A 25,991-nucleotide genomic window follows, 5' to 3' on the forward strand; every position below is an offset into this window, starting at 1 on the left:
ATGTTAATAAATTACAGCATAGATAAAATGGCTCGTGGGTATTAGATCAAAGCCATACAGATTAATAAATACGTGGAAAATGCTTGTCTGTTACATCCAACAAGTAATTAGAACAGAAAATTAATCTTTTGACTTCCAGAACCTGCCTGAAATATCGAGGGTACAAGCATGAAGGTATTTGACAGGGAAACCAGACTCTGTCTTTGAATGCATTTACCTATTTCTAATTGAATCCCACAGGAGTTCTGTAGGACATCAAACAGAAGATCATCAACCAGTGTTTTATTAAATTTCTCAGCATTATCTTAATAATTTGGATCTGTAAAGCAGGCTATTGCAAATAGCATATACATAAGGGCAGACAGCTTTTCCTACCATCTCAGAGTTTGAAAGATGTCAAAGCTGTTCAGAGAATGTACTGAGGGCTTAGAGCTGCATAAAAAGGAGCAGAGTGGTTATGTAAAGAGAAGAGAAAATCTAAAGTATCTGTGAAAAATGCATGCTTTTAGGTACTGTCATTCCATCCTACCTTTATGCTGTGGACTGAATCCTAAAGGAGAGTGATTAATCCTTACCCACTTGAAAAATAACTAATTGGTTACAGAACTGTTGTACTGAACTGTAATGCAGAGGTCATTGAAATTGGTCATGGGCTTTTTGTGAACTTAGGAGCTCTCATGCACCTCACTGGCTGGTTATTTTTTCCAATTACCTTTGGAATGGAAAGTTTTTCCTATTTTATTATGAAAATCCCATGTTCTGTGGCTTTCAAGCTTTTACTTCAAAGACATCTTTTAATAAACTTGTGAAGTAGGGGTTTTTTAAATTGTAAAATTTACCATCCTTTGCTTTAACTATGGTTGTCTTCTTTACATTTGTCTAGGTTAAGTCATGATCTAGTTTGAGTTTAGAATAGGAGCAGCCAACTGTCCTGGTCTGATAGGTTTTGGAATAAAATCTCTGGCCAAGATCCAGAAAGTCTCACACAGTAAGAGTCGAGCACAAATCAGCAGGGTCAGTTTTCCGTGGGTCCTCATGCACTCCTTGTTTTGGGCTGAGGATGCTCAGTGGATGTTTGGGCTCTGTGTCAGTTCCAGCAGCACCTCTGCCAGCAGGGCTGGGCTTCTGATCCCACGACACCCTAACAGTGTCACCCATCAGCAGGCAGCTGTAATTAGCATAAGAAAATAGCATGTCATGTTTCTCACTCTACTAGAGAATGAGCTTGTAATATCAGAAGTAATTATTCTGACTTTGGAAGCCACCTAGTTTATAAATTAAGTTCCCCCACACATCACTGTCTGTGTCTTCTTCCCACCTTGATACTCAGTTGTCAGGTGGATATTTGGAATACTGTCAATTGTTTCAGTGAGCTGTTTCCTTGGTTTGCTTCTCAGTTTGCTGTGTGCACTTCACTCTGGAGCACAAGAGTTAAAAGGTTTCTGTAGGCAGGTACAGGCTATTTCTCTTTTGTAGTTCTGAATGGAGAGAGAATGAAAGAAAGAAAATCTTATTTGCCATTATGTTACTGTTTCTATTGAGGGAATGTCTGGGAACGGAAATATTTCTGCTGCTGAGGCAGAAAACAAATCTATCTCCAGCACTATAAGGCAATTCTGCCACTGAGTTCTTTCTGTAAAAATCGCCTTAACTCCAATTCTAAGGATAATTTAACAACATCCTAATAATTTTCCTGTTTCTCTCCTATGTCTTTTTTTCTCCCGACGGTTTTTTAAAGTCCTTCCAGAAAACACACTGAATGCAATTTGAAATGGTCTTAAACCTCTTCAGTGATTTTGCTTGCAGGTCAAGTGAACTGGGACTTGTAAGCAAAGCTGCTGCTTTGGAAAGGCTCACCCTGCTGCATTAAATATTTATTTTGAGAAGACAGGGTTTTACTTTTTGGTGGTGAACAACTCAGTAGGTTAATTTAGAACTTTGAAATGTCTTGTATATACCTGTAGCAGACTGTTTGAACAATGTGAGAAAACAGGTTGGAAACTTGAAAATGGTTTTTATTGTGGTGGTTAAACAGTTTTAAAAACCATCCTAAGCGTGGATGTGACTGTGTGAGACTCAATCATCTTTATATTTGGTAGTGGCATTTAGTGGACTTCTGTAAAAGAAATGAAGTAGAATGTAAGAAAGGGACTTGAAAGTAGAGCTGATCCTGCCCATTCTGCAGAGGGCATTGCTCCTGTGTTGGCACCTTGGGTGGCTCAATATGCAGCTGTTTATTCTCAGCTCCTGCCTGTGTCACGCTGCTGTGTGATGGAAGTCCAAAAGGAAGCCCAAACCCCCAAGGGTTAAAAGTTTATTGTAATAAAAGTCACTGTGGAATAAATAGTTTGGACAATACTGTTGAAGAAAGAACACCTAAATTATAAATATAATTTATGTTCAGATTTTCATATCTGGTGTCCCTGAAACAGAGCACAGGGCATGTACTCCAACCTCCCTGACAGCAGAGCTTAAGGGTATAGGGGAAAGGTGTTCTGTGGGCATGTCTTAAAAATGGCTTGTTCCCCATCACATGTTGTTCCTGTTTTACCATAAAAAAGAACAAATAAACAATTAATTTGACCCCGTGCTCTTCTGTGATGAAAACTTTCAATGTTTGCTGATGGTCTGAATGGGTGAGGTAGGACTTAAGGTGAAAGGGAAGGATAGACACTGTCCCTTAAATTCAAATCAAGCCTTATCTTCGTTGTTTTCAATCAAAATCAAATTAATTCATTGCTTCACCTTCATAAGTAGCTATTAAAATTCAAACCTATTTCTTCATAGACTCCCTTGTTTTTAGTTATGCAGAAACAAGTTCCAATGGAATTAATGATAATCAGGGTTGAACTTGACATGCTTTTACTTACGGTAAACCACTCTTTAACACATTTTTTATGTGACAATCCTAACCATTTAAAATTGTCCAGACAACCTTTTCCCTTTTGCAGCCTTAATAAACAGCTGAGAGAATACAGCAAAATCCTTACACGGGAAAAAATTCAGTTATACTCTAACACAACTTGATGGCTGGAAAAAAGATTAGAGCCTGCACTGTACAGGCAGTGAATTTTGTTTGAAACACAGATACTTAGTCTGAAATTTTACAGGCATTTTCTTGTAAAACTTTGTGCTCAATTTTTTTCAATGTTTGAAGGGAGAGGTGACTTTTGTTGCATCTTGCCCGTCTTGTGTCAAAGCCTTGCACAGAATCTGGGATCGCCTGACTCATTGATTCAAATTCTGTCACATGCCCTCCCATGCTGTAATGCTCTTCATAAATGAATCAAGCTTTATCTTTAGACTGACAGACTTTGAATTTTTAAGAGGTGGATGTTGTGTCTGCACAGTTGGTATTTAGTGTATCTCCCAAAACTGTCAAAAGAATGCAAAGTTACAGCATCTCCTTAACATGTTAAAGAGGTCTCACATAATTCTTTCTCTCGTATCTTTTTACACAGCTAAGGGGAGCTCTCAGTTGCATCAGGTCCAGACTGGTGCTAGTTTGTGCTGTTTGCATTTATTTTGTTTCTAGTTATTCAGTTGTACCCTGTGCATTCAAGGCAGTCTTGTGCTAAAATATTATCTTCAAAAGCAGTTAATGGTTTCAGGGATTTTTTTATTATTCCCTCTCTCCTCTTTTCTGTGAGCTTTTCCTAATGCTAGACTTTTCATGTCTGGAAACTTTATATGGAATTTTACAGCAAAGATTGTAAGCAACTATGATAAACAGGTTTTTAAATCTCATAGTTGTCATCAGTCCAGTGTTTTAGAAAGGCATATGGAATCTTTTCCTTCAACTTAGCAATGAAACAATTTGTGAGAGACCAGAGGTAAAAAAGTAAAGGAATTGTATAAAAATTCTTGCTCCTATTCCCTTTTTCCTCTACACTCTAGAAAATGTTTTATTTACTGGTGATTATGTTTTTTGAAATTAAAAAAAATGGCACATCAAGCTGAGATCCTTTTGGTGCATGGATAAGCCATATCAGTGAGTTATTGCAAGATGCTGGCTTGCAGAAAGCATGTTGTGTACATAAACACATGGAATTTGTATAACATTTCTGTAAATATTACTTTGTACAGAGTTACTGTTTAAAAAAAAAAGCTTTGGGAATAAGTGTGCAAGTTTTTTCAGCTGGGAGAGTGCTTTGCATTTAAAGTAAGAAGTATGTTTAAATTTAGTAATTTCAGGCACAGTTCATAAGCCTGTTCCAAAATATCAGCAGTAGGGAAACCATCAGGTACTTTAGGTTTGTAATTTGGTTTTGAACATGCAATAGGTTGTTTCAGGTTGAGTAAATATTGTTTTCTTAATGCTATAGTAATCTGGTCTTTCCTAAATTTCACTGCATATTACTGAATAAGATCACTTAGAAACAAACCTCTTTGGAGGATGCATGAGCAGGCATTTGCTGTTGCTGTTTGTTTATTATTATAAGCTTCTGCACAAAGACTCTCTTGATTTGTGTTCTGCAGGGGTAGCAGAAAGGCTTTTACCATAGACTTGTATTGGAAGGAGGCAGGAGGGGAAGGGATCTTATTCCTAAAATTCCAAAATAAGCAACAACTACAATTGGGAAAGTGTATTCCTGCAACCCCAAATAAGTTTTTTATTCATGACAAGTGTTAGGATTGCACAAACCTAATAAATCTGTAAGCTCAAGATGTGTCTGTCTTCTCAGAATTGCATTGCCAAAACAATTATCCCTTCCTTCAGCTGGGTGTTGTCTGAAATAGCCATCTTTACTGGTGTGAGTAATGTCTATTGGCAGTCCACAGGACCTGAGCAATTGTGGCTAAAAGTACTGAGGAAAAAGGGTGTGTGTGATGCAGCACAATGGTGGGAGATGACTTACTGTATTTTAGCAACTTGTTCTCTGCTTGCATCTGTCTTGAGGGGAGATTTGCTTGGTATTGTGCAGAGAGGATGGAACTGAGCACATTTTTCATTAGACTGTGATTAGGAATACTTGCAAATAATCTGCAGTTGCCTCAGCCTCCAACAGTGCTGTTCCTGTTGGAGCTGCAGGAATATCCAGCTATCTATTTCAAATTCAGCCATCATCGTCTTGTGGCCTTTCTGTTTATAGGTCAAGTCTTCTGTGGCCAAGGCTTCCACTAAGAAGCTCAAGATATTTCATGAGAAATATGAATGGAATCATCATTTCCACTGTTTTCTTTATTGCTTTAGTAGCTTTAGTCATTGTTTTAAAGGTCTACATTTAAAAATCCTTTAAAATCTGTTACTGTGCTAATTAATTAATATATGACATTTGAAAATAGGACAGAACATCTTATTCTGCTGAGTTCTGGTGCTTCAGTCAATAAGCACAGAAGTGAAATGAGTTTGTTCACTTAAGAGATGTAGCAAGTGATATTTTAATGATCTTGCAGACTAATCTCTAGGAACTTTATAGCTTCCTCTGAACAAGTCCAGGAGTAACCTGTGCTAAACATCAATCAGATTTACAACCCAATTATTTGCTAGAAGAAAAGAAACACTATTGTTTTCCACTAAGTGGTGCTATCATTTGTTTGCTTAGCATAATTAATCTTCAAATGATCAAAGCATCTAAAATGCATCTTACAATTTTGAAAGGCTGGGGGTTTCTGGAGGTGGGATGGGTGTGCTTGAAGTTCAGATCTGATAATCACACTCTCCATTACATATGGTCTTCCTTTCTAAAAATTAAGGTTTCTGTCACTCTTACAAGCCATATCTACACAATATCTACAGTATCTTTTGCAGAAAGTGACACTTCCTTAAAAATCACAGCATTTTGTTCTGGAATGTGAAGAGATTTTGTGCAGTGTGCACTCAAATCTGAAGGCAGGTGTGAATGTACACGATGTTGGCGTACTTTGGACAAAAAGGCCAATTATGTTTGTTCTGAGAGAGATCATCAGGGTCAAACCTTAAAAGACAGAATGAAGCACTGCATTTTGCTTCTGTGAAGTTCTTTGAGATGAGCACTATAGTTACAGATGATTTTGGTTTTGATCAAGTACTGATGTAAACAGTAGATTACATTTAGGAGACAAAAACTCATCACTGTGCTTGATTATATTAAGATCAAAAACTTAATCATGGAAGTCATGCTAGAATACAGTGACGATAGTACCGTGTACTTTTTGTAAGCAAAGTCATTCATCTTAACATGTTTGGGTGAAAAAAAAATCAATGTTTTCTGCATCTCCACATCAATATGTTGTAATGATTTTTCCTCACTGTTACGGCAGCTTCATTATTTCAGTGGAAGTAGCTTATATACACCAGCAAAGTATCATCTCTGATAATCAGATTACATCTAGAGTCTTCCTAAGTTGATAAAATTTTCTCTTATATTGCCATTCATATATGTATAATACAGAATAAAGCTTCTTCAGTGCTCAGCTTTTAATAATCCTGTTCATAATTAAATATAACTCTGACTAAAACATATTCTTCTACATTAAAGTCTTGTCATAAAAACATTTTGAATATAAACCTTCAATACTCAATAGAGCGATACAATATATATATACACACACACAAATGCACTTTTTTCGGTTAGTAGCAAGCATTTTGTTCACTATTTGCACAACTCACAGTCATATGTTCTTTACAATGCCACTAAATCAGACTTCTGATTGCTCATTACTGTCAGGAATGACAGACGTTAGGGCAGCCTGACAGAAGCGATGCAATGTTGACATTTTTGTTTTCTGTTCAATGTACAGTCGCAGTTTGTCTCTGAAGGTTTCCCCCAGAAAGCTGTAAATTAAGGGGTTCAAGCAGCTATTAGAAAAAGCTGCTAGGTTCACAATATGTCCTGTTAAAGGATAATCATGCCTGAAGGATGGGCTGTTTGAGGAGACGGGCTCGCTTTTCCTCTGGAGAAGCTGGACGCTAATGAAGACGTTTTCAGGGAGCCAGCAGATAAAGAAAACCAGGACAACAACGAAAATCATGCGCAGAGCCTTCTGTCGCCGCAGCCGGAGACTCCTGTGCTTGTGTGCTTTTATAAGGACTCGAACAATTAATGAGTAACAAAGACCGATGATCACAAAGGGGATAATAAACCCCAGGGTTATCTCTAGCCACTGGATTTCTTTTACATCTGCAAAACAGAAATAGACCTCTCCGGTGTGCTGTAAGTGCACGGCTGTAAATGGGACTAGAGCTGCCGAAATGGATGCCATCCATATGAGCCCACAGCTCAGTCTAGCGTGCTGCATAGTGCGAAAAAAGTTGGACCTCATTACTTTGGCCAGGGCTAGGTATCTGTCAAAACTCATCCATGTCAGAAAGAAAATGCTGCTATACATGTTGATCTGAAGGAACAAAGACATAAAGGTACAGATGATGGTGATATCGTAATATTTCTCGTCAAGATTAAAGACCTCAATGAGGGAATCGGCCACGAGAATGAGATCAGCCACTGCCAGGTTTATGAAGTAAAGGTCCGGGATTGTCATTTTTTCCCGAAAGCTAATGTTGACAACCAGTATCAGAATGTTTCCCACAAAACCGATAGGGAAAAGGAATATTGTGTAAAGACATGATAAGAAAAGGCCAATAACATATTGTTGGTGTTCTGATTTATCAGCTAATCTAGAGGATATACTTTCATTGCACAAATGGGATCCATTCAGGTTAAAAGTTGTGCTGTTACATATAACAGGTGATACTGAGGCAGAATAAGTTTCCATGGTTAAAATATCTGCAGAAAAGATGTTAGTACTCACAGTTTAATGGCAATACCTAAAGAATCAGATTTTTGGTTGGTTTCAACTGAATTCTTAGTAAGCATTTTTGTTTGGAATTGAAAAAGATACAGATTTTTGTATAGGAAATTAAAATCCTTTAAAAGTCAGATTAATTAGACTTAAAACTGACTGAAATATAATACTACAAATACTGAATGTCTAATTTGTTTTACAGGATGCTATATACATTTTAAATGAGAGAATTTGCAGTTCCTGTATGCCTTAAGATCATGTAGGAATCTCTTTACCATGGTGGTACTTGGGTCTCTTTAATAAAAGCTTTTCAGCAGCAGTGTTCCTTCATGCAAGTTGGAAGGCAGTGGAATTCTAGCTCCATTTGTTTTCTTTTAATAATCAATGAACATCCTTGGACCTGCAATTTGCAAATGGAAAACGATTAATCTCATATTCCAGCACTGTTCCATGTGCCATTAGCTTCTGCTAACTTCAATCACAGCAGATGTTGTGGAAAATATCATGTTCTAATATACATGCAAAGGTTCACTTAAAAGAATTTAAATTTGTTCTAGATCAAAATACCATCATGAGGGCAAGTCTGTTAAAACTGTGTGTGCCCGTCAGGGTTTCAGTATTAAAAACTGAATAAATCAGAGAAATCAAATGAGTGACTTTTACCTAATATAGGAAAACTGTGTTTTTAAATATATATACATAGATATTTATTTTGTCAGCTTGTAAGAGTAATAAATAGCAGAGTCTGTGGTTGAGAAGGCAACAGAGATGAAAAGCAGTTGGTTCCTGCTGCTTTCAGTGGGAGGGAAAGGCAGATTTCAGAAATGAAGGTAATACAAGCAGCATATTGATTTACACCAACATTATTATACTCGGTTTGTTTTCTGTTGTGATTTATTAACTTTCACTGACTTCCGGGTAGTAATGGAAAATAACCAGTTATCAGATTTGTTTACTTCTAAATGTTGAGTGTTATACACTTGAAGCATTGCTAGAAGTTTATTTAAAAAAAGAAGGAGCCAAACAAAAAACACCCCAAACAAACAAAACAGCAAGGAAATTACAAATAAAGTTATTTTTGCTAAGTTTTAAATATTTTAAATTGCTTTAATCTGCATCTTACTGTCAAACCATTGGTTTTTATTTACATGAAAATATATTTTAAAAATTGTTTGCTAGTAAAATTCATGCATATTTCCACATTTTGATGACTTAAATCCTGCCCGTGTGCAATCTGGGGGAGGAAAGAGGAGATCACTGGTGGAGTAGGAGGGTTAGAATAGTTTTAGTCAGAAATACAGCTGAGTTTGCTTCAATGTATTCAAATAATCAGAAATAGCTACATATACTTAAATAAAGATACAGGTTCCAGAGCTTGTATTTAATAATGAAACAGGTATAAGTTCCCGGTACCTGTTGCTGTGTTTTGAACCATTTTAATCGTGTAAATCTTCATGCTAAAATATCCATATGAAATTACGCTCATTAGAAGGTTCAGTGTTTGTTTCAAGCAGCTGTGAAGTCAGATATAAACTGTTGTCTTTATGTAACAGCCTTTTTATTTGTGAACAAGGCAGTAAAACAGATTTAAATACAATAAATGATAAGTTAACAGCCTGAGCAATTGATTTTAAAAGGTCCGTAGGTGGTCAGATTTTAATTACATCTGAAAGGCTGCCAAAAGCCAAGCAATTAAAAGCATTACAGGTAACTATGTACTGTGAAACACTTTATTTTACCTTAATTCCGTTTCTCCCGGGCTGGTTCTCCTGCAGACAGCAGCAGGCTGCTCCTTGCTGGGTGCACACGTAATGGATGTGCCAACTTCCACTGTCCTCTCGGAAAAAACTTGCTTTTAGGTGTGCAGAGCTGCAGTGGGTGCCACCTGTTGATGATTCAGCAGTAAAAACAAAAATCATATAAAAGTCTTATTCTGCTTTAAAACTTATTAAATAAAGGAGAGTTTACAAGAGCAAAATGCAGATCTTGCTGCTTGTCCTTGGCAATAAAACAAGCTTTATAGATTCCCAGGGTTGCTCTAATTTGTGTGCAGTTGAAGTGCTGCTGAACAGCCTTATAAGGCTAGAATTAACCCTGTTTCTGCTGGTTTCTTTTCTGCTACAACTACTCAAACATCTTTCTCTTGTCTTTGTCAGTTTTATTTTGCCTAATTGCACCCTCCTTTCTGCCTCTGGTGTTATTTTAAGTTTTATAGTCCGTTCAAATCTAGAGCTCAGCTGAACAATAATTAAGAGATTTATTTTCAGATTGCAATGAAGCATATTTTACATAGATATAAAGCAATTATTTCTGTTATTTGTGCTGTTTTTTAAAAGCCTCTGGGCAATCTAAAGGGGAATATTGGATTGAAGGCATCAAGCATCTGAGAAGGGTCATTTGCTAAGCAGAGAAGATAAATTTCAGTTTTCCTACCTTCAAGTCGATCCCACTTTGCCTGTTTGTATTTAAATTTTCAGGTATATGTTGTCATTCTCTTACTTCTTAGAATTGCTCAGCTCAAAATCACATGAAGGAAATAAGCTTACCCTACAGAGAATGAAGAGCCTCAGTTTTGCATTAAACACCAGTGTTGCAGGTGGAGTTTTGCATTTCATCCGCAGGGAGTAAAAAAACCTACTTGACGTTTCAAGTAACACCACCTACTGGTGGTAAACTCTTAGAGTGGGAAGAAAGTCAAAGCTTCCTCATCAAAGAGCAATATTTTATTTGTGACAGTTGTTGTCTGTGGTTATGTTGATCTGACACCTGAACGCTCAGTGCTGTGAGTGGCTTTGCTGCAGCATTCTGCTGCTGCTGGAATGAGATGAATGGGATCTCAGCATTTAGGACTTCAGGAAGACAGTGTGACAGTTTCAGAAGTGTGGAGTAAGCAATTAACATGTGATTATTATGGATGTATGACACCGATTACAGTGGTCAAATATCTTTAGGTTACAAAGGATCTCTCTGTAGGAAAGTGAAGCAAAGATTCTTTATGTGAGTGGCTTTGGAAGCAGAAGCCCTCCGCCTTCATTGAGGCAAATACATTATTTGCTGGTTTTTCTGCAACACACTGTGCCTAGGAATAGAGGATTTTGGCAGTGCTATTAAAACAGTTTTTAAAGATGTTCTTGCGTGATGGCTTTTGGTAAATAGTTTTGGAATCAGTTATTATTTAGATCAAAAGAATCTTTGCGCAGATTGGTGCTGGTAAAGTTTTTTTGAATAGAAGATTTCCACTGTGTGTGGAACGGAGTGTTTTAATACAGGGTGATGAGGACAGAGCCTAAAGTGTTTTGCTTTGAGATGTGTACAAATATGATTGCATTGTAGGACTGGAATATTGTAAATGTTGGAAAAATCTTGTGATACCGGCTTTGAAGATCTTAATTTTTTGCTGTCATAAAAGAACAGGATTAAAAAGAGTCTTTATTGTTGATTGTTGATCATGTGGTTTTGCTGTACTTAGTTCTGTCCTTCAGAGCTTCCACTGATCTTGCAAGGGCCTGAAGGATTTTTTACTTTTCTTCATGTGTAATGTTCACTTCTGGGTGTCCGTTGTTTGTTATTATGGGGGCTTGGATTTGATAATCAGCTGGGCTGTCTGTCCTTGCTTGTCTAGCTGTGAAGATCAGCTGATTTACTACTAAAATATATAATTCTGAATGATAATTTTCTTGTTTGAATTCATGGTGAGAAATATGTCACTTTGCCGTACTTCCAGAACTGTGAGGAAATTCTCTTTCAAATGACCTATGAAGTAGCTGTTTTCTGTGCTGTGAAGAACTGTGCAGCATGAGAGGTCATATTTAGTATTACAGTAATTTTGTGTATTATTATATTGTAATTAATGAGTTCTGTATTTCTCTAAATATTTTGTGAGATGATTGTGCGAATCCTCTGAATCCTGTTTCCTAAAACAGATCCCAGCATTTTCAGGCCCTTGTTTATGCAGTCAAATTATTGTTATTGATTGATTAATCTATCTTAATCTCACTGTTTGTGATTTCCATATTCCATAAAATACTTGAAAGTATAGCAGCTGCTGAACATTGTACTTTTGCTCTTTCCCTGTCACTATTCCCCAGGACTTTACAGTGACTGTCTTAATGATCCATGGTCATGGTTGTGACAGTGTTTGTTGAGTCTTAAAACTTCACCTGTCTTACCTTCCTGTGATTGTTGCTGAGAAAATATGTGAAAGCAGCGGGTGCAGTAGCATTTGTATAATGTCAGATCTCGGTAATCTAGCATTTAGAATTTTCCTGGTTTGTTTTTAGGTAGTTGTCAATGTGTAAAGCTCCGTAAATGTCTCAGTAAACATGTCTAACACCAGAGAGCCTTTCAGGAGCACTGGTGCAGTTGTGATGTACTTCAGTGCACCAAGAGGCTGAATCTGGGGTATGATAGAAGATCCTCTGTGTAATTTAGCAGACTTCAACATATGTGCCTGTTACTGTGCTGCTAAAGGTGGCAGCTGAGGAGAAGGAAAGTGGGAGGTGTGAGCATGGGAGACAGCAGCATTGAGAGATCTGGTGCATCCCAGCTCTTGTGCCAGCACTCTGTGGCAGCCCCTCCAGCTGGATAAACCCTCTGAGATGGAAGAGACTCTTGGATTCTGTCAGAAGTGTGGAAGTGTTTTGGGTATGAAGCTGTTGAGTCCTGGAGAAATTACATCAGGGCAAGGGTCTAGAAAGCTGAAAAAAAGTAAGGCACTGTATTGCATGGAAGGGGAAGGAAGCGGAAATTAAAATTGTATTGGAATGCTTGCACTGTAATAAAACTATTTGCAAAAGAAATAAAATCTGTGATTCTCCAGAAGATAATCTCTTCTGGAACTATCTGTGGAGGAAATACAGGTGCTGTGGTACTGTTCATGAGGTTTTCCAGGTAGACTGATGTCAAAGTCCTCTCTCACCTTCAGCATCCATTACCCTGCTCTAGAGCACCCTCATACTTTATCCTGTCCAGCCTCAGTAGCAAATAATCTTTCTTGCAAATAATCAAACTTAGTTTGAGCAGGAATTAATTGTCTCTGTGCCTTCAGAAAAGCTTGGATGGAGTGTATTTTGTGTATTTAGGCTTTCCAGTCGCCAGTAATTCTGAGAATGCATTTTTCTTACTAAAAATAATTTTTTAAAGTTCAGCCTTTTCCTCTTGCAGGGACTACACCCATTCAAACCCATTCAAACTATTCTGGTAAAACCTTTTTATTTTTCTTAAAGCATATATTGCAAAACTCTTAAGGGATAATCTCAAAATTCCACTAAATGGGGCCACAAAATGTTGCCTAGTGAAAGATGACAGAATCGTGGGATGGTTTGGGTTGGAAAGGATCTTGAAGATCATCCAGATCCAAGCCCTCTGCCATGAGCAGGGACATCTTCCACTAAACCAGAGTGCTCAGAACCCCATCATAGGACTTCAGGCTCTATTCAAATGCTATTTAAGAAGATTTTTGCAAAACATCAACGGTTTTTATTTTAGTGGCCAAGTGTGGCAGTTCTTTGCTGGACACTTTGTACCATGAAAGTGAAATGCATTCTTTCATTCTGTCCATTAGTGAATTTATCTGTTGTGCAACATATATGATGGACACATTATATGGAGTACTTACTTTGGCTGAATTGCGTGAGTTTTCTGCAGCTACCTCAAAATCAAGATAAATAATACTGGTGCCCTTTCAGTGTCTGTAAGTTTAATGTTAGAATGTAACATCCATTGTGTATGGATGTAGCAGCTCGAGTTGTGATTCAAGTGTGCACATTCAGTCTCTAGCTCAAATGTCGTTTGCAATGGGATCAGATCAAGTTTGAGCCAGCTGGTTCAGTAATGATGAGTCCTGAGTTCTTTTCCAAAACATGTTACCAACTCAGAAATTCAAGATTTAATTTCAGCAGCCTGATAATTTCTCTTTGTCTACTAAACAGTGTTTTTTTTCAAATGAAGACCAAAGTCTGTCTGTGGAAAGATACAAATATTACCAAGACAGAAGTAAAATATTCTCCTTTGAACTTTCCAGTATATCCCTTCAGTTAATTTTGACAGCCTGCCTATAAAAATATATGCTGTGTTTCTTCTGGAACATTCTGTTCACAACTGGGTGAAGCCTGGGAGATGTGAGGGTTCAACCGAACTGCTTGCATAAGAGAAAAAAATCTCACAGCATGGAGATTTTATTTTGTTCTGAAAAATATTCTTTGGATTATTAATTATTTAAAAATATTACTTTTAATCTTAGCTAAAGCTGCTTTTTTCTCCCTCATATCAGACTGTATTAGAAGGAATTTGGGAAACTGCTCGTGTTCCTTCCCTGTTGCACATAGGGGTGTTTGCTTTCATATTCTAGCTGGATGCAAATAGATTTTCTCTAGGACCACATGTTCATTGCCCTAAAACTTTAATGTAAGCTCTGACTTTATCAAGAATAATTCTATTAAAACATTTCTGCATTGCTGAAATTTATACTCTGAACTATTTGAGTTACAGTTTTGCATTTTTCAGCCTCTTCCCTCATGTTTACCTTTGTTTTCTCCTATTCAGTTGCGAAGTCTTTTCACTGTGCAGAGATTTCTTCCTGGCAATATAACCAGCCATGCAGAAAATACTCAGGTTTGTTCCACGTGGACAGGGAGGAGATCAGAGTACACACTCACATCTCACAGATGGCAGCCAGGAGCTTTCCCCAGCAGTGCTCACAGACTCACACACAGTTGTTCATTCTGCCGAGGTGTGCTCACTCTCAGATCCTACATCTGACAGTGGGTCCCTGCAGGTTTTTGTGTCTGTGACACTTGGGTATGGCTCTGCTCTAGCTGTGTGTCCTGCTGAGAGCATCATGAAGCACCTGTGAGCCCTGCTCAGCCCCGTGGCTCCTCACAGGTGTGTTACTGGCATTCACTCACATCATTTTCCAGGACCCAGCCTGCTTTTACTGACTCAGTTTTCTTTTAGGCACCTTTCAAAGTAACTCAGAAACAACACAATATTTATTCTTTTATCCTTAAATATAAAATATATGGAAGCTGTAAGTAAAGTAGAATAATTTGCACATAATTCCCATACTACAAAATGTCCTCCTCATCCACAGTGCAGCTGAACCTCTGACTTTCTGAGCTGGGATAAACAGCTTGCATCTTCTGACATATTCTTCCACTCAGTCTGTCAGCTTTTTCAGTGATGTACAGCTCCTACAACTCATCTCTTCAGACATCTTTCTGCAAGGCTGATCTTTGGTCTGTGTTGTTTAATCTCCCTCTTCTCAGGTGCAAAACAAAACCTCTGATGCCATCTGAGAATTCCTTTCACAAGTATGAAATTGGCTCTTCAAAGAGATGATTCTTATCTGCTTACTTCCTTTCTGACCACGTTCTATAATGATCTGTTTATATGTAGAGTTCTTTAATTATCCATCTGTTCATGTTGGCAGCAGAACAAAATTGAACAGGGGAACAGGCTGACACAATGTAATGCAGACATTTTACCAGCTTGTGGAAATGTTGGTCCTTACAGTCATGGTGGGATTACATATTGCCCTTTATTTGCATGTGGTACAGTCATGGTCCATACCTGTCAGGATTTGGATGTCCAAGACTAGATCCATATCTCTAGATAATTGATCTGTATTCTGCATGACTATTATTCTTCCATTTCTGCACTTGGCTGTTGGCTTGTGGAAGATGTTCATCCTGATCAGTCAGTTCCTGCTGTTCTCTCCTAGGCAGCCCATGCTGATTTATACCAGCTCCCCACACAAATCTGGAAGACCCCATCAGGAAGATCTTTCAAAGGATATAACTGCAAAAAACCCCTCTCAGTTCCATTAGCACCTGGGTTTCATACAAAGGCACAGATTTAAGCATCAAAATAGCTTTTCTCAGAACTCTTCAAGTTATTTTCTCATCACAGTGCAGTGTTTTTGTAACTTTGCCATCTGAGTCTACGTCATTATCCAAGTTTTAGTACAATTCTGTGCTTTTCCTGTTTCCGTTCTCTCCACTTTTTTAACAGAAGATGAAGCCGAAGCCAAATGCCTAAGGTGGCTCCTGGCCAGATTTGGTGGCAGTAATAGTGTGCTCAAAGCAAGCATTTACAGCTTTGCACCTACATCTCAGCCTGCATCAGCTACTGATCTTGCAGGGCTTCATCCAAACTCCTGCACCACAACTGTTTTATTCTAATTCAGATTTTTTCCTCTTTTTGCACCATTTACCCGTCAACTGTCATCTAAATGCACTATTCTTGTCTTTAGCAGAGCCTTGATTCCATTTAGGAACTGGGGCTTGGGTTTTGTTTGCTCTCTTAAAAATACACCTCAGTTCTACTGTTCTGAGCTGGCTGTTCTCTGTTTTTAAGTAATACTTAGTGTATGACTGAAAATGTGGCTCATTCAATGACTTTGTACTTCTGAATGAACTCATCAGGAATGGCTTAAATCAATCATTGCTGTAAGTCTAAATGCGAAGTAGAAGCTGAGAGTACATTAACAAAAAGCTTTCATTCTTGCACAAAGTTTTAATTAGCCATCCTATTGATCTTTCCAGTTCAATGCCTCACAAAGGACCCAAAGCTTTCCTTTATGGACCCGTGTTTCCGTTAATTTGATTTCTTTCTTTTTTTTGGCACAGGAATTCAGACAAAAACTTCACTGCTGCTGCCACTAGAATTATATATACACCAGTGTTATAGAAATCCGTAGTTTGAAGGGTAAGAAGTCAAAGGAGGAAGCACACCTGAGAAAATGCTCTGACTACAGATTTTGACCTTTGTTCAAAGTTGCTTCCTGCTACATTTTTGTTTGCAGCTCTGCTAGGGCACTGATACTGCAGAAGCACCGTTCTATGGCAACAGTGCTCATCTTTCCACCTGACTTTGAAGCAATGGCTTGCAGAGAATTAGATTATTTAAATATACATGTATATATGGAAAAAAAAAAACAACTGGCCCCAGACTCTGGAAGTTTTCTTACAGATACCACGTAAGTACTAGAACTGACCATCTTTTTTTCTTCCAGTACTGCTATCTGTGAGATAGGCCAAGTTTGGGTTCTAAAGAAGGAACAATTGCCCTTTTTCTGAAGAAGTAAAAAACCAAACCAAAACCCACAAGCTAAAAAGCAAAGTGCATTGCCAGTTTTTTTTGAAGAGCAAGTATTACTGAGAGCCACTTTGGGTCAGGGCTGCTTCTGGTATTTCAAGGTGATTGTTGGCAGGGGTTCTCCTTCGGCACCTCTGTATGACTTTAAGTACTTCATCCTTGCAAGGTTTATGAAAAAATAGTATAACTACCAAACTAGCACAGCTCTCACAGAACAGCACTATTTCTGCAGTGTTCATCACAAGCTCATTCTTTGTGGTTCCAATGGTTCTCTGCAGTTTCAGTGCTGTCCTGACGAGAATCATGATGTTATAAAAGAGGCGGCAGATGAACATTGTCGCGCTGATCGCGTACACGGCGGGGTAAGCGCGCATGTGCTGCTGCAGGGATGGAGCTGCTGCTGGTGCTTCTTTAGCCCACAGAACAATAAAACAGAGGATCTGGAGCAATGATGGGATTCCAAACCCAAAGATGAATTTAACAATCTCATATGCAGGCCATGCAAGTAATGGATCCAACTGGCAGTACACTTCCAGGTGATAATCATCAGTGCCAACCAGCACTGCCTCTGTCAGGGACAAACAGAAGGTGCATGTGAGTACAAGCCCAAGGCACAGGATGGATCTTTGGGTGGCTTGGCAAAGAGCAGTCGATAGTCGAAATCTCTCCAGTAATAGTGTGAGAAGTGTCAAAATTAAAACATACTGAGAATTGAAATAACCAAAGTTGAAAAAAAAAGACAGTACGCTACAGGCAAGGTGGGTTGCTGTTAAATAATCAGGTCTACTGATGACAGTAAAGGAGAAAAATATCATTATGATATTGCTGACGGTGAAGTGTAGAAGAAGTAAGTCCAAGCTTTCTCTGTTGTTCTGCAAATGATTCTTTATGAAAATGATCAAAATACATATGCCAGCTATTAATCCAGTGGGTACAAAAAAGGCAATGTAACAGTGCATAACTCTGGATATGATGTTCTGAGAAGTTATGACAGCTTCAATTTCTTCTGGGGAATGGAAAGGCTGGCTCTTGCTTGGGTAGCTGATCCACGTCATGTTGTGAGAAGTCATCCTGCTTTCCACACTGTGCTTATTTCTTGTTCAACGGCGTTTGAAACTGAACTGGAAAAGGAAGGTGAAACAAGTTTTAAATTACACTTTTAATGCCTATTTTTGCATTGAATATATTATGTGCAGTCAGGCGTATGAACCATTTGTTCAGAATAAATGCAGTAATTTCTTGGTGGATTTTACGCTCCTGTGTCATTACCCAAGTTAGCTTGAAATTATTTTTAACCAGAGAAATCTGCCTTTTTATTTTTGATGTGGTTTCTGCTCTTACCACTCCCTGCTTTTCCTCACTCGGTACAGCTCAGCTTTGTGGACAGCCAGGATCCAACTCATGTTGCCTGTGGAATATATGGAATATTGGCCGTTCAGAGGGTGAGGAAGGAGCTGGCTCTGTTTAGGTGGAGCTGTTTTTCCTCCCCATCTTGCCAAAAAAGGCCAAGGCGGTTTGCAGGGCAATCCAGTGTGTGGGCAGCAGCTCCAGCCACAAAAAGCTCCACTGTGCTGTCACAAGGGTGGGAATTTTGTATCATTTGAGCCCAGCTGCAGTCTCACACCACATACTGAGGAAAATGCAAAGATAATCACAATATGAGGCATGAGCCACATTCTTTTCTTTGTTTTAGTTTTGCTTCCTTTCTGTTCTGAAAAAAAGCCTTTCATAGCTGTAGTCTGTGCTGGGGAGCCTGTATAAAATTAATGAGAGTGTTTAAGAACTGTTATGAACAAACTGCTTTTATACCAAAACATCTTTATACATTAATAATGCTGTCATTTCTTAGATGTAGCTGTTGCATAAAACAGCAAAAAATAATGTTTTTCTGCATGCTCAACTTTGAGAAAATGATTACTGGTGCATTATAAACCTGTTGATAAAGTTTTAGCAAGGACCATTTATTACAGCTGCATTATAAATTCCTGGAAATAGGGAATTTTGAGAGTAATATGGTTAGGCTGTTAGCTGTAATGACTCTGTGATATGTTGATACAATGATTTTGTTACTGTATAAATGTTTGGAGGCTCCTTTTCTTTTAAGCCAAAAAGCTTTTATGAGAACATCGTATGCACTTATGAAAAACTGTAATGGATATGGATATATGTGTTTTCCAGACCACCTAAAAGCATAATTAGCTCAACTTCTAAGAGAAAGTTTCTGTGTACTGATTGATACAGAAAATAACATACCTTTTTTAGTTGCAAAGATTAAATATATTTAAACATGAAATAATGAACCCACTATTCCTAATTAATTTGGAACGTCTGATTAAAGATGTTCCTCAGCACTGGAGAAAGTTAAACAAAAAGGCATTTTTACTGTGTAGAGTGTTTTCTGGGGAAAGAATCTTTTTTATTCACAAGTATTCCAATTTTGTATTAGACTTTTGTGTTTTTATTGTGTTCTGTTTTACCTAAAGCTGGTCTGAACAAGCAGGCAAAAACAGGACCGTGGAGTTCTCCCTACAGAAGTTTCTATAAGTCACAGTAAGAAGAAATTGCATGCTTAGTTGTACATAATGCCTTTTCCATAAGGGGATTCTAGTGATGTTAACTCTTAAAATGAAAGTAATGTTAAATTGGTAAAAATTCATAGAGATGCATTAATGTTTTTAAGCAGTGCTCATTATAGATAAATCAGTGTCTTAATACTGCTTGACAGTTAATTTATGGTTGTTACCTCTGACACTACTTCACATTTCTGATGTTTCTAATCTCGCCTCAAAATTGGAATTCTAATACTGGTTTTAATTAGAAAAGTTGACTTATCAAAGTGGCTTTGATTAAATGTGTATGTAATCTTACATAATTATAATTTCATTTATAGAAAAGCGTGGAGTTATGTTTTGATTCAGCAGTGTTCTTTGTTCCTTTTTAAAGACAGAGTTTCTTCCTTTGTAGAAAAGGTTATTTTCTGAGAGATTGCACTACAGGAAGGACTGATGCACCCAGGGAAGATGTTTTGTGTTACAGGTGGTCTTGCAGAGGCAAGGTTGGCTGGTCAGACTCTGTGCCAGCCTCTGAGCTCAGGTGCACCATGTAGGAAAGAACTGATGGGCAAGACAGGCAGAAGTCTCTGAAGCAAATTAAGAGTCACTATAATTTTGAAGCTTAAAAATAGTTTATTGGATATGAGAAATGCTTGTGTATGATATTTTAACTTCTGCAATTCATTTCTTCTTAAATACTTGGGAGTGTCTCAAGGATGAAGGAAACTAAGTCAAATTTTAGTCTTTTGTTAGGAGAGATTTGAAGCTTAATCTGGTGAAGGATTGAGCATCTGAGAAAGTCTGTTATCATCCCACACTGTAGATTCAAGGTCAAGAAATATTTACATTTAGAGCTGTTCCACCAGGGCCTCCAGTGTTACCTGCAAATTCCATCAGGCCTTTTGCAGGGCTGAATGGAGGAATTCAGTTCTGGTACTGTGAACGTCTCCATTATCTTCTCAACAACTTCTGTGGGCCAACTAACTGTGCTCACTGTCTTTGCAGAGAACCTCAGAATAATTTAGCAACATTCAGTTTTTCTGGTAACATCATTGCAGAGGAAACAAAGGGCATTGTTTGGGGTTTCACAGGAAATCATATGGCCCTAATGTCAAATTACGGGGGGAAAAAAAGATACCAAAACTTGAATAAATGTGCTCAGGACCTGGCCTTGGTACTGATGCTGGGTTCAGTTATGACCATAGCAATGTATTTTTAATTTTATTTAAATACTCTTTGGGCATTTCAAACAAAGTAAGGCTTAATGCAGCATATTCTAGTAAGTGCAGCTCACTGTGCAAGCAAGTGCAGCACCTTGGTTTCTCTTCCTGTACCCACCTGCTTGCACACTGTGATGTGTTATCACAGCCCAGCAGTGTTAAGCAGAGGCTAAGGATGTGTTTTGCTCTCATTTGGTGTCAGCACGGGTGCCTGAGACAGTTTCATTTGCAACCACAGATGCAACATTATTGTCAAATAATGAACATTGATGTTTCCTCTCCATCTAAATATTATTATGTTCACCTAAGTGTATGTCTTTTAAATTACCTTGTCTTAGGAAGGGTTTAAACTGAACAAAAGGAATCTCTTTAGCCTAGAATTAACATGCTCACTTTGGGGAAATAACAGTGCAACTAAGTATTTATAATTATAATCAGTGTAAGTATCAGAATACTGAGCTAAGGAAAAAAAATTAACTGTGCTGTTTTAAAGGCAATCACCTTGGGATTCCCACACAAACAAAATTTTACCAAAAGAGCAAGCTGTTTGCAGCTTTGCTGTGGCTAGTCAGTTTGAGCATAAATCTTTTTTTTAATTCAATAAAGTGTTTATTACAGAAGAAGAAATATCTCCTAGCAGTTTGTAGCCAATTCTGAAATATTTTTAGTTTGGCAAATAAGATTAAAGTCAATGCTGTAGTTATTAACTTTCCCCCTGAAATTATTCCTAGAAGCTTAAAAGAATCACAGTGATAATGTCAGGGACTCTTTAATATTTGGTTCTGGTGTCTCACTATTAAAAAGAGCAAATGGCAATTTGGAGCTCAGGTTGTGGTAGGAAAGGCTCCTGTGGAGGGGGGACAGGCAGACATGGCCAGTTCTTCCTACAGGCTAAATCACACCTGCATTCCCTCTGAAAGGGTCATCTCTACATTTCTGACTTCCTGACAATCTGATTTGTTTTTCTTTTTAATATTTTGTCTCTTTGTAATGATTTCAGTGAAATCTGAGGATACATATCACTTTCCAAGATGCATTGTTCATCGCCTCATGAAGTGGCTGCAGTAGGGTTTCCAATTGGGCCCCACCAGAGCAGCCTGACTCCCCTGCAGCCTCTGCAACTGATGGGATTGGAATAGTCCCAGATGGCACAACCTCTCTGGGTTTTGGGGTTTTGTTTGTTTACATCACTGTGAGTAGCTTTAGAGATTCCTGTAAGGTGCTCATCTATCATGTAAAGCAGCTCTTAGAAATTATCTTTCCACTTTTAAAATATTCCCAGAGCATCAAGTTCATGCTTGGAATAACAATGGGATGAAGGAGCTCACTACTTCTGCTGTTGTAGTATTAATGTTTGTAATTTTTTTCAGACTACTGGTAGTACTAATTTAATTTAATTTATAATAAAAATATATGTTCCATGGGAGCAGCAGAGGGTGGCTTATTTCTCACATGATGTTTTATTTCAGAATATTCATACAGCTGGCCACATTTTTTTTTTTCTCAAAATGCTTAGAGTTTCCATCATAAAAAAAATTAGGGAATTTATTATGTCATTTTCCTCTGCTGTGAGAAGATCTCGTATTCCCTCAGTTCTTGTCTGGTTCTTGGATTTACTGCAGGGACATTATTTTTTTTTTTTTTTTTTCACAGCACGTAATGTTTATGTTCTGCTGTGGTGTGGGTGGAGGGGGGGACAACAGCAGACAAGTCCTCAACTCTTTTACTGGAATCTGTCTGCTTACAGTGCAAACACTTCAAGACCCAAATTATTATTTTTTCTCGTGCAACATACTATGACATAAACTGACTTTTTTATTTTCATTTAGTCACGGTAACTATGGCAGAAGCCAGGTCTATTTCTGTTGGTTTTATGATTCGTTACTGAGGGAAATTTGCAATATGCTGCTTGGTTTATCTTTGTGTTGTCATGCTTCAGTATTTTGTCCCTTTATCTCAGGTCCCTCTTACTTTATTTTGTTATCAGTCATGTCACAAATCCCTTCTTAATGTCATGCGGCCTCATTTTTTCTTTTTTTTTTTCCTTCTTTTTATCCCTGTTTCCTCCCTATAATTCAGCAGTTAAAGCAAATATGTTTGATTTTCACTTTCTGAAGCACAGTGAATACATTCCCCTTCACTTCCAACACTGTGAGCACAGTATTCAAAAAGCAGTTTAAAAATAGCAAGTTGTGAAAGGACTTTCAGTGCTGAGGGGACCTAGCCCCTAAGATTCCATTGGGTTTAGGTTCCCCATGCCCACTTTAATGTTTAACTTTTGCAAAAGGGGAGGTTTCAAGGAGCCTTGTGTTTATTTAAAGTCCAGAAGGAAGAGTTCCTAAAGCAGGGGAGTTTCTCCCTGGCAGCCAGAACTCTTCCTCTATAAAAGGTTTGGTAGGGCAGTCTTTCTGCACTCTGTCACCAGCCTTTAGAAGGAAAATATTCATTCCTCCACTCATAAAGCAATACACATAACATTGCTGGTGAAACCCTAGTGTTGGTAGGGATGTCCTGCAGTGACTTCAGATAACACGTGATGTGGGGAGCGGAGATGTCCTTTCTGCTCACACTATGTCTGCCAAGTTAAAAGATGGGGGCAGCTTGCAGTATATGAGACTAAAATATGAAATACTGTATTCATCTTTCTTGTAAGAGCTCAATTGCTACCCTTGGGCAAGTATCTGAAGTCGTAAAGACTTAAGAGATCCTGCGCTTAACTTGTGGAAAAGTAGCAGTTCCTGAGAAACCGAAAGCTTTTGTTTTTACTTTTCTAGAATATAAAGGAGCTAACAGTGACTTAAACATAATCTCCGAACTGTTTCCTGTCTTATACAATGCCTGTAGTGGGGTTAAGATCATCTGACAATGTCCATCCTTTAAAAGACTGATTTTAGGCAGTGGTTGGAGTCGTTTGTCCACACGACTGAACAGTATTTCATCATCCACCTCCCATTGGTTCAACGGGAGTGAAGTACTTACTGGAAAACAGTCTTCACATTTTCTCTACTTAATGCTCAGTTTTATCACAAATTTCAGCTTCATTATACATTTCTGCTTTCGTAGGACCTCTCCCAGATACAGTATTTTACTTTGTGTAGTTCAAATGTTGCTACAAAAGGGAAAACTAACTAAACTTTTAATTTAAAGCTAACAACCTTCGCTTCTCTGTTTGAGGCTTTTGAATAAAACATTGCATATTCAAAGTAAGATAAAGCACTTACCTTTTCAAGGAATTGTTCCACAGAAACAACAGGCTGAGCCTTTCACTGAGAAATGGCAGATGAAACACAATTATTGTTTGGAGCTTATAGCCCTTTCAATTTCTGTAGAAAGCAGAGTGTGTATATTACAATAACTTCTCAGCTGCTGTACATCACGGTGAAGAGTCCGGTCGCTTGCTGACTAAAAACTGCAGTTCTGTAGGGGAAACAGGAACTTGGCTGAAGTCATTCAAACCATACACGTTGCATGTTTAGCAAACCTATGGTTTCATCATCATGTGACTTTAAAGTTCAGATTCTCCTCGGCAATGAGATATTTTAGAACAGAAAAGTAGTGTTTGTCCCTGCCATTTCTAAGTATGTGAGGCCATCCAGTGGATTTTTTTTTCCTGTTCATGAAGTAATCCTACGCTCACTGGCCAGCCTTTGCAAGTGCATTTTTTCCCCGTGCGCTGTGTGAAGTGCTAGAGGTCTAGAAAAGGAAAAGCCTGTGGAATAAATACCACACCCCACCCTTTGCTTAATACAACAAAAGCTCCACACAAAGCAGGGCATGTCAAACCATTAAGATCCCTGCTTAAAATAGGTGTATTTCTATTTTTCCAAGGGCTCTGGCTCTTGGAATACTCCTGTTACTGTGTACTTGCAATAAATTATTTTTCCAGATGCTCTGCAATGACCATGAGGTGTTAAAAGACAAGAGGTGGAGTATGAAGTATGTTTTGGGTCTGGCTCAGCATCAGTCAGCGAATGTGTTGAATAGTGTTCTTAAAACCTCAGTTATAAATAAGCAAGAAAGGGTTGGCTCATGTTTTTTTTAGTGCAGCCCGTCTGGCTGGGATGTGTGAGTTGCTTCATGTTTTCCTCTACCAGCTCATGGGGAAGGGCGTTTCTGTTGTAAACTTTCAGTAAACTGCGGTGGCTTTTGTGGGTTGAGAGGGTAGTTTGTGACCAGTTCATCAGCACTGTGTTTTCTTGGCTTCCCACTTGTTGCACTGTAACAAGGCTCATTGAAAAACACATGGAAACTGCCAAAACACTTCAAACAAGTGAAATGAGACAAATGTGTGAGAATCTGAATTTCAAAATCAGAGTTGTGGATTACCTGGGGAAGATATTTTAGCACTTGGTCTACATTTTGAGCTGGAGGTTAGCACTGCTGCTCCAAATACTTCCTCGAGAAGTTGGGTTGCAGCAATAGCTCAGAAACGTTTCAGGTTGAAGGTTCACATTTTTTGTGAGGTAACGCTCCTCTCGAGCAGTTCTTCAGTAGTTCAGGACTCTGTGAAGTGTGATTTCCAATAGGCTTTATTCAGAATACTGTAATTCACACAGAGCCTTTGGTTTTGATCATCATATATAGCAGTGTGTACCCATCATATTTGTTGGACTGGGTAGGTTGTTTATTGTTTCCCTTTTATTTACAGTAGTTCCTCCAAACTGTTACAGAAAACCTTGGGCAAAGTGGCAGTGTGGTGCAGGTGTTTTGTATGTAACATTTCCCTGTGAGCTGTACCCTAACCCAGGCTCATTCTGTTGACATTAAATTCTGATAGTTAATGGTAAAGAAAAAATATGCATTGTCATTACATGCAAATCAGGTGATTCTTTTCTTTTTCTGTTGGTTTTTCAGTAAAGATGCAAATTCAAGTGTCACCTTATTCTTTCTAGGACTCAGGGCTGTGCAGAGAGCACAGCAAACTATGTAGGCATAGTGAAAAGATTGTTTTTGAAATTGCAGAAAAATTTCAGCCAGGTTTTGGTCATCAACTTAACTCTTTAGATTGCAGGATGGATCACTTGTGCACTCGATGCAATGCTGAACAGTTTCAACATGGTTTTGTTGCTGTACTTTCCACTGAAGTCCTTTGAATAGGCCCATTATTGATAACCCTGGGCTCTGCTGGGGGCAGGGTGGGGGGGGAACTAAAATTATTTATTGGTTGAGGGCCAGGAGTGAACTGATGGGGGTTTATATCTTCTTGAATTTGTCTTGGGTGCATGTACACAAGGATATCTGGCTGTGCCCTTGGTGTTTATTAGTAAAAGAGAGGCAAATCAATGATTGCATGAATGTGAGGAGTATTCAAGGCACTCTTGACAAAGGTTTCAGTGACTGAGAGTTAATGAGCAGTCGGTGAGCAAGGAGTGACTCCCGTGCAGAGATAAGCCCTGAC

General features: G+C 38.3%; 2 protein-coding genes and 1 long non-coding RNA gene across 3 annotated transcripts in view; 1 reads left to right on the plus strand and 2 right to left on the minus strand.

Moving 5' to 3' along the window:
* Positions 1–25,991, plus strand: part of CHLSN (cholesin) — a 122,949-nt gene that overhangs the window by 8,576 nt on the left and 88,382 nt on the right. The window lies entirely within an intron of this gene.
* Positions 1,711–9,788, minus strand: GPER1 (G protein-coupled estrogen receptor 1). Its single transcript, XM_026793685.2, is given in 2 exon segments — positions 1,711–8,125; positions 9,465–9,788. A coding segment is annotated over 1 exon segment (1,101 nt). The 5' UTR covers positions 7,696–8,125; positions 9,465–9,788; the 3' UTR covers positions 1,711–6,594.
* Positions 14,697–24,425, minus strand: LOC102061492 (uncharacterized). Its single transcript, XR_012582961.1, has 2 exons — positions 23,815–24,425; positions 14,697–17,942 (listed from the first exon to the last, which is right to left on the minus strand). It is a non-coding gene; the product is annotated as an uncharacterized LOC102061492 (long non-coding RNA).

The sequence above is a fragment of the Zonotrichia albicollis genome, chromosome 16 (assembly GCF_047830755.1).
Source record: "Zonotrichia albicollis isolate bZonAlb1 chromosome 16, bZonAlb1.hap1, whole genome shotgun sequence".
In the NCBI taxonomy this organism is placed as follows: domain Eukaryota; kingdom Metazoa; phylum Chordata; class Aves; order Passeriformes; family Passerellidae; genus Zonotrichia; species Zonotrichia albicollis.